This window comes from Galeopterus variegatus, unplaced genomic scaffold, assembly GCF_000696425.1.
Source record: "Galeopterus variegatus unplaced genomic scaffold, G_variegatus-3.0.2 Scaffold806, whole genome shotgun sequence".
Classification (NCBI taxonomy): domain Eukaryota; kingdom Metazoa; phylum Chordata; class Mammalia; order Dermoptera; family Cynocephalidae; genus Galeopterus; species Galeopterus variegatus.
The window spans coordinates 303,989-312,902 of NW_007726917.1; the positions used below are offsets into that span (position 1 = coordinate 303,989).

At 56.1% G+C, this 8,914-nt stretch overlaps 1 protein-coding gene across 1 annotated transcript in view; it reads right to left on the reverse strand.

Annotated features, from left to right (window-relative positions):
* The window catches only part of DNAH1 (dynein, axonemal, heavy chain 1), an 85,020-nt gene that overhangs the window by 45,495 nt on the left and 30,611 nt on the right, over positions 1–8,914 (reverse strand). The window contains exons 13-22 of the mRNA XM_008572575.1: positions 7,832–7,982; positions 6,842–7,035; positions 6,509–6,734; positions 5,835–5,954; positions 5,325–5,407; positions 4,142–4,283; positions 3,541–3,696; positions 2,931–3,129; positions 1,737–1,990; positions 906–1,118 (exon numbers count right to left, since the gene is read on the reverse strand). Of these exons, the coding sequence (XP_008570797.1) occupies positions 906–1,118; positions 1,737–1,990; positions 2,931–3,129; positions 3,541–3,696; positions 4,142–4,283; positions 5,325–5,407; positions 5,835–5,954; positions 6,509–6,734; positions 6,842–7,035; positions 7,832–7,982 (1,738 nt within the window). The remainder of the gene's footprint in view (positions 1–905; positions 1,119–1,736; positions 1,991–2,930; positions 3,130–3,540; positions 3,697–4,141; positions 4,284–5,324; positions 5,408–5,834; positions 5,955–6,508; positions 6,735–6,841; positions 7,036–7,831; positions 7,983–8,914) is intronic.

Below are 8,914 nucleotides of genomic sequence, written 5' to 3' on the forward strand. Positions count from 1 at the left end.
GCCTCTGGCTGTGAGAGCCCAAGACAGGGCAGCGCCCTGGCCCCTCCCTCACCCTAAGATAGTTCCAAGTGAGATGGGAACGAGAGGTTCAGGGGAGGATGGGAAAGGGCATTGAGGAGACTTAGGGTCTCACGGTGTCTAGCCCCCAAAATTCTAGTACTGGAGGTGCTGGTTGTCCCAAGCCCAGGCAGCCTTTAGGGGGTCTGCTGGCAGCTCCTGTGCCCTTCCTCAGCCACACTTTTGGATCAAACACTGTGCCCTCCACATCCTTAATTGCCTCTTTCAGTAGCTGAAACTCATAGCTGGAGAGCCCCATCCCGGTCACCCTCATCCAAGTGGAGGGGCCTGTCAGAGAGCCAGGAGCTGTGAGAACTGGGTGATGGAGTTTGGATGTATTGTCCTCCCAGAACTCATGTGGAAATTTGATCCCCAATATGGCAGTGTTGGAAACTGACTGAGTCGTGGGGGCAGATCCATCATGAATGGATTAATGTTCTCCCTAGGTGGGGGGATTAATGAGTAAGGTCTTGCTCTATTAGTTCCTGCGAGAGCTGGTTGTTTAAAAGACCCTGGCACCTCCTCTCTCTCTCTCTCTCTCTTGCTTCCTCTCGCCATGTGGCCTGCTTGTACCCACCGGCTGCCTGCTGCATTCTGCCATGAGTAGAAGCAGCCTGAAGCCCGTGCCAGATGCAGCTGTCCCAGAATCGTAAGCCAAATAAACCTCTCTTCTTTATAAATTACCCAGTCTCAGGTATTTCTGTTATAGCAACACAAAATGGACTAATACAATAGGCAAGGCATTCCACTGCTTCAAGCCCTACCCAGATGCCATAAAGTGTCACTTGCAGGACAGGGTACCTTGAGGTTGGGGGAGGGAAAAGGGAAGGACAGGAAGGAAGGCCCACCTGGGTCAGCTTCAGTTTGTTCTCCCAGGAGTTGATGCGTTGCTCAAAGGGCTTCTTGTAGGGTGAGAAGGACATGCTTTGGGTCATGACAATGTGGTCATCAAGCAGCTGTGAGGCCTCGTCTGGGCTCTTGAGGATGTAGGTGTCTGTCTCCCTGTAGGGCAGCACGTTGAAGAGAATGGACGACCACTCCTTCTCCATCTTGTCCAGTGCCTAGGGTGGGGGACGAGTCAAGGCTGGGTTTGGGGAAGGGGCTGGCCATCATGCTGTCTGGCCAGCTCTGGGCAGGGAAGAACAGACTCTGCCTGGCCATGACCTTCCCATGGGCCCCTCTAGCAAACACTCTCAGCTTGTCTGATCAGCACATCCCCCATGGGCCCTTGTCTGAACTCAGGGCTGAGTCACTCTCACACGCATGCTGCATGTGCACAACACACTGTACACCCATGCTGGGAGGCCACTCGGGCCAGTTAGGAGTGTGGACGCTGGTCTCAGCTCCGGTACTTACTGGCTGTGTCACTTTGGCCGGTGCTAAGCTCTTTGAGCCTTAATTTACTTATCTGTTAAATGAGGATAATGCTATCAGCTCCTTTCTGGGGATCTTAAGAGGAGTAACTGAGGTATAATAAGTAGCAATGGTGGACACTGTGCAAGCACTTTGCATTCATTATTAACTCACTTAATTGAATGCACCTCGACCTTTGGGCATGATGATCCCATGGATGAAGCCCATTACTGTTATCCTCCCCGGTGGCTGGGATTGCAAGGACTGGAGGCCAGGCTGTCCGGCAGGGCCTGGGTGGGGGGCAGGGGCTGCTGGTGGCTGCCCACCTGCTCGATGGCATACTCCTTGCCGGCCACCTCGGCCACCTTGCTGATGCTCTCAATATGATCCTGCAGGTTCATCTCGAGGCAGCGGGCAAAGGTCAGATTGGCTTTGGGCCTGACATTGATGTTGATCACATTTGACAGTATATCCCAATGCCGGTTCCGCATGCCGGGGTTGCGCAGCCCCTGGATCAGCGGGATGTATGGCTTGAAGTCCTCGATGCGGGCCCGGATGTCTAAGGCCACCTCCTGGCAGGCTGCCAAGCAGAGATGGCAGGAATGAGTGGCAGCCAGCACAGGCAGGAAAAGAGGGGACTGGCTGGCTTGGCCACCTACCTGGGATGTCCTTGAACTGCTTCACGCATTTGTGCATGGTCTTGAAGGACTCGATGACATACATCCCCCATGGGCCCTTGTCTGAACTCAGGGCTGAGTCACTCTCACACGCATGCTGCATGTGCACAACACACTGTACACCCATGCTGGGAGGCCACTCGGGCCAGTTAGGAGTGTGGACGCTGGTCTCAGCTCCGGTACTTACTGGCTGTGTCACTTTGGCCGGTGCTAAGCTCTTTGAGCCTTAATTTACTTATCTGTTAAATGAGGATAATGCTATCAGCTCCTTTCTGGGGATCTTAAGAGGAGTAACTGAGGTATAATAAGTAGCAATGGTGGACACTGTGCAAGCACTTTGCATTCATTATTAACTCACTTAATTGAATGCACCTCGACCTTTGGGCATGATGATCCCATGGATGAGGCCCATTACTGTTATCCTCCCCGGTGGCTGGGATTGCAAGGACTGGAGGCCAGGCTGTCCAGCAGGCCCTGGGTGGGGGGCAGGGGCTGCTGGTGGCTGCCCACCTGCTCGATGGCATACTCCTTGCTGGCCACCTCGGCCACCTTGCTGATGCTCTCAATATGATCCTGCAGGTTCATCTCGAGGCAGCGGGCAAAGGTCAGATTGGCTTTGGGCCTGACATTGATGTTGATCACATTTGACAGTATATCCCAATGCCGGTTCCGCATGCCGGGGTTGCGCAGCCCCTGGATCAGCGGGATGTATGGCTTAAAGTCCTCGATGCGGGCCCGGATGTCTAAGGCCACCTCCTGGCAGGCTGCCAAGCAGAGATGGCAGGAATGAGTGGCAGCCAGCACAGGCAGGAAAAGAGGGGACTGGCTGGCTTGGCCACCTACCTGGGATGTCCTTGAACTGCTTCACGCATTTGTGCATGGTCTTGAAGGACTCGATGACATTCTTCTCCAGCTGCTCAGCATCGATGGCTGACAGGGGGTCATTCATCCAGCTCTCAGACCAGCGCAGCCAGTCAGAGGCTGTGGTCCAGAGGTCCAGGTAGGGCTGGAATTCCTTCACCATCCTGGAGAGCTTGTCGTACTGTAAGGACAGAGGGCAGGGCTGGGGCTGTCTCAGGATGTTCCCCAGTCTCTCTCCACACTGCTCCTTCTTGGCCCAGGTCCTCTCTCCTCCCTTGCTCCTAGTTGCTGTCCCTGATCCTGTCCCCATGGCCCCAGGCCTGTCCTCCCTGCTTCCTGCCCCACCCAGGCTCTGGGCCCTGAGCTGTTGAGCAAGGTCTGGGCTGACCCTCAGTCCTCCTGCCTGGTTCCAGCAGACTCTTCTACCAGAGGGCCAGGGCTGGATTATCTCCACATGGCAACCTGCTCAGTTCTGCGCCCCCAAATGCCAGAGCCCTGCCACCTGGCAACTGGATTCTGATGTGGCTGTAGACATGAGCTGCTTCCTCAAGCCCTGGGTGTTTAGGAGGGCAGGGTGCCACAGGAGGCCTACATTGGTAATGGGCAAGCCAAAGATGCGCTCGCGGTTGTTGTAGAGCATTGCCAGCTGCTGGCAGTCCTTCAGCTGCTTCTTGACCCGCCGCACCTCGTTGGCAATCTCGTGTGCTCGCGTGATGTCCACGTGGGTAGAGAAGCCAGCCACCACCAGCTGTGGGCCAAGGAGCAATGGATCAGATAGATGCCTCTGCAGCCCCACCTGTGCCCACACATTCCCACACACACCCAGGGCATCAGCTCCTCCTAGTTCTGAGGGGACTTTGTGCTCCTGGAGTGAGCAGGCTCCTAGCCCACCACAGGCAAGGTGCCTGCTTCATGGTAACATGGCAAGGCCAGGGGGAGACCCAGTGCCCCAGACACTGTGCCCACTGCCCACTGAGGTGCCAAGGACACAACAGAAGAGTTGGGGTCTTTCCTACTCTGACTTTCTGGAGCTTGCTGTCCAGGTATCTCTTTGGCCTTTTGGTTCATTCTTTCAGCCATTTATTCATTCATCCATCCGCTCGTCCATCACACACTGACATGGCACTGCCTGAATGCAAGTGTGTGTGTGTGCCAGGGAGAGTATCCTAGCACAGAGTCTCAGCACAGCCCACCTGCAGCCCTTCCAGCTTCTCCTGGAAGTTGTTCTGATCCATGACCTGGATTTTGCGGAACTTCTCCTCATCCTCGACATGCTGCTGCCGTACCATCTCTATCTGCCCGAGGATCTTAGAAGGCCAGTTGCTGGCAGCCCATCTAGCCGGTTTGGGGGTGGGGATGGGGGGAATGCCACAGCTGAAATGATGGGGTGGAAAGGCCAGGCAGGGGCATCCTGCCAGGCACCTAGGTAGCCAGAGTGAAGGTAGGAACAGAGGGGAATTCAGGCTGGAGGGGCTGGGCAACTAGTAAGTCTAGGTGAGCTGAGAGGCAACCCCTGCTCTGCTCTCTGGGAGCTGCAGTCAACATCCAGTGAGATGTAGATCCCATGTGCCCAGTGCAAGGATGGGAGCACAGGAGAAATGAAAGAAGCAGTGCCAAGCTGCCTCTTAAGCCCCAGGGTCTGGAGGGGCGTCACCTGAGATGAGGCAAATTGACAGTCTCTAGCCTGCATGTCCTTGGTGACCAACCAGGGCCACCAGGCCAGCTTCCTTCATATCAGACCAACTCCCCTCACCTGACTGACACAGGGATCTGTAGAATTCCGGGCTTCCACCTGCAGCTGGCCTAGAAATGCTGACCCTGGGGGAACCCAACCCCCACCCCCGAGCACCAGGATGCCCTGTTGAGCTGGTGTTTTGGGATCCTGGGCAAGGCCCTGATGGTGCTGGAGGTCCCCCAGCTGTGAGGTAGGGCTGGGTGAGGGGTCTCTGGTGGCCTCAGTAAGGCTTGGTTGGAAGAGAGTTCCTGAGGCCGTTTTCTCACAAGGCTCTTGAACTGGTGGAGCAAGTGCCCTTCGCCAGGGACTGTCTGCCAGGCTGGGCTTTGCCTTCTTTCACTGCACCCAAAGACTCCCAACAGCCCCAACCACGAACAAGGGGACCCTAGGTCCAGGTGAACATTTGTATATCAAGCTGTTGACAGGATAGAGACAAGGATAGGGGAGCAGCTGGATTCACAGGCTAAGAGGCCCAGATGATTTCCTTCTGCCCATAGGCCTCCCAGCCCTGCCTGGTCCTGGCCCATGTGTGGAGCCATGCTTCCAGCATCTGGCAGGGCGTTTCTGGTGCGACCACACAACTGCAGCAGAGCACCTCTTCCCCCGCCTCCTGCTGTCCAACCACCCAAGCTCCCACTCACTTGTCATTGAAGTCATCTGTGGTGAGGTTGTAAAGGAATTCGTCCATGACCTGGTAGTTGTCCATAACCTTCACAATCCGCTCCTGCATGGACAGGTGGTGATGAGAACTACATGCGTGCCAAGGACGTGGGGGTACTGGGACTGAGCTCCCAAAGTCGCTGGGTGCTAAGGAATGGCTCCCTTCCAGAAAGGGGAGACCTGGGGTTGGGGAGGGGGCACAGGGTGCAAGGCCAGCACTAGGCTCAGGGTTCCAAGGGCCATGGCCGCCACACCTCCAACTTCCAACACCCTGACCCATGCCTTCAGCCCTCCTGACCTCCCAGACACCATAGCTCTGAACCTCTACCATGCCCCCAGCTCATAACCCCCGGACCCCACCTGTCCTCTGTGTATTTACCTCACCTCTGGCCTCTTGGCTCCTGCCCTCTCAGCCCCTGCTTGCCCCAGCCCTCAGACTCTGAACACCAGCCCCTTGCCTCCCAGCCCCATGACCTGTGCGCCTGCCTCACCTCCAGCCCCACCAGCTTCTCGGGGATGCCCTTCATCCACTCGCGCAGCTCAGCCAGCTCCTCGATGCTGTTGGGCTTCTCGTAGATCTTGCGGCTGATGCTGCGGAACTCCTCACAGATCTGGCAGTGGTAGGGGCATGCTGGGGAGGGCAGTGTGCCCCTCTCCTGTCTTCCCTGGGGCCCGCTCTTCCTTCTTGGTCCTCAATGTCTCCCAACAGATAATTGTACCCCCCACCACACCCTGAGGTGCTTTCCAAGAGGGGTGTTCTTGGTGGGCTCCCTGGCTTGCTGAGGCCTCTCAGTGGGGCAAGGGCATCACCTAGTGCACTTCAGCCTCCCAGCCTCCTCTGGCCCCACCAACACACACAGGACTTCTGAGACCCACCCTTGCACATCTCAGCTCTGTGAAGCCCTCATCCCGGGGTGTACTTCATGAGGAATTCCCAGGCTTCTACAAGTCTGGGGAAGGAGGTAGAAACCCCCCTTTCATGTGACCTCCCATATAGGACAGCTCCCTATATCAGGGCAGAATGACTTCTAGTTCCTTCCATTGGCCTGGGCACCTGCAGGCACCCCTAGCCCTGCCTGGGGACATCTTGCTAGCAGAAGCACACTGTGTATGTGAGGGTATGTGTATTGCTGTGGTCACTGTGGTCAGGTAGGTGGGCACTTACACTGTCCACCTGCTTGTGCAGGTTCTTGGCCAGGATGTCCAGCATGGAAGTGGCCAGGGCTTTGCGCTTCTTGGAGAGGCTCTGCTTGATGTTGTCGACATTGATGTAGAAGGGCCCGATGATGATGCTGCTGGGCAATGAGTTGTCCAGGATCTCTTTCTCCCGTAGGTGGGTGAGCACCATCTCTCGCACCTCCTCAGCCGACGGGCACTGCATCTGGTAGGCCCTGAAGACACACACATGAGGAGGCAGAGGATGGGTGAGCAGGATGGGCAGGGGACACACACACACACACACGGCACAGATGCCATACACATGCACACACATATGCACCTGAGAAAAGTGGCAATGTCGTTGTTGTTCAGCTCCAGGTACTTTCTGTACTCCTTGGCATACGCCTGCAGTGGGATCATGGCCTTGCGCATAGCATTGGCGATGACGGCCCGTAGCTCCTCCACCAGGGGCTCATGAAGCCCCACTGACTCCAGCAGGGGGTTGCCACTGATAAAGATGTTCTCTGTCACCAGCTGTTGAGGGAAGGGACCAGGAGGGGCAGAGCCAGATGAGTCATGGGGCAGGCGAGCAGAGGGGTTGAAAAGTTGGGGTCCTTGAGGCAGGATGTGGCCTAAAGACTGAGAGGGTGGCAGTGCAATCAAGCACAGAGGGCATGGTGTAGGGGTGGGGGAGAGGCTTTGCTGCAATATCTTTTAGAGGGGGCTGCAGACTAATACAAATGTCCACCTTTGTCTGGGCCTGACTCAGCCCAGTGCCAAGGAAAGGAACAGAAGGGGCAAGCAGGGCACTGATGGCTCTGATTGACCAGCAAGGGAGACAACAGGGGACTTGAGTTACATAGGCTCTTGGGCCTGGGGGAGTAGGCTGCGCGCAGTTGGGGGTGTGTGTGGCAGTGGTAACTAGTGAGGACTTTTGACAAGGGGACCTGTGTCCACCTCTAGAGACAGAGGACAGAGGCCAGGAGCTGCGTGGGATCTGGGTCTACACATGGCTGTGGCAAGAGTGGTCCAGCAAGTTCAGGATTCAAATCACAGTTCTGACACTTAGTAGCTATGTGACCTCAGGCTAGCAATTAGACTTCTCTAAGCCTCATCTACAAAATGAGATGCTAACAGTTCACAAATCAGTCTGCGGTGAGGATTAAATGAGATATTTGAAGATTACAGGGCTGGGCACACTACTCGCCAGGTGGGAGGCCTGTGATAAAGACAAACTGCTCTCATATTTGCAGCAGCACTGTGAGGCTCAGGGAGCCACCAGCAGCCAGGGCAGCAGGTGCCCCGGGCCCACTCAAGCTGTGGCATGTACCTTCTCCAGCTGGGGCACAGCATGGGTGGCCAGGATGCCTTTGTCAAAGAGGTTGAGCAGAGATGTCTCAAACTGCTCCAGTGGTGTACTGTAGTGCACCCCCGAGCTGTCCAGCACCAGGTCCACAATGAACAGGGGATTCTTCCGGGGCCTGCGGGCAATGGCTGAGCTGACAGCGGGCAGGGGCCTGAGGAGGTCTGCATGCAGGAGGCCCAGCCCTCTGCCCTTCCTGCCAGCACTATGACTCTCCAGCTTCTCTGTGCACAAAACTTGACTCCTCCTTCCTCCAAGTTAACAGAGAACTACCTGGGACAGCCAAACAGGTTCTCCTGCTCCTACCATATGCCCAAAGGTCCACAGGCACCACAAGAGAGGGGGGACCCCCACCCATGTCCTGAGGGTCATCAAGACAGGCAGCCAGGCTCTGGGCACTTGCGACCCCATATTCTCCTTGGGAGCCTGTCATCCCTGACATCAGGTGCCCGATACACACCAACAACCCTCTAGCCTCCATCCCAGCTGGGGCTTCTCTGATGGCTTTTGACCACACTTAGAATAAACCCAGCCCCCAGTTGTGTCCCGAGCAGGTGCTGTGTGATCTGGCCTGGTCCCTGCGACCCTTCTCACTTCATCCTGACCAGCCCTCCCTGTCAGCCTCTATTTCCTCAACTGCCCCAAGCTCTTTCTCCCCTCGGTGCCTCTGCATGGATGGGTTGGTCCCTTTACCTCATGCCCACCCATCTGCTCATGACTGGTTTCTTCTCACATCTCAGGTCTTGGCACAGATACCACCTCCTGCCTGTCCCCTAGCAAAAGCTCACCCCGAGTGTCTATCCTAGCCCCTGCCAAAATCAGCAATGACTATGTCTGTTTATGTACTTGCTTGCCGTCTGTCTTCCCTGTGAGACCAGGGACCATGTTCGTGTTTCCCTAGAACACTTGCTCCCCTAGAACTGTACCTGGTTCATGGCAAATGCTCAAAGAGTATTTCTCAACTGAGTAATGACTGACTGGGTGAATGAAGGTCAGCAGAAGAAATGCAGCCAGAGCTTGTGGGACATTGCCCAGCAGCCTGACGGGGGG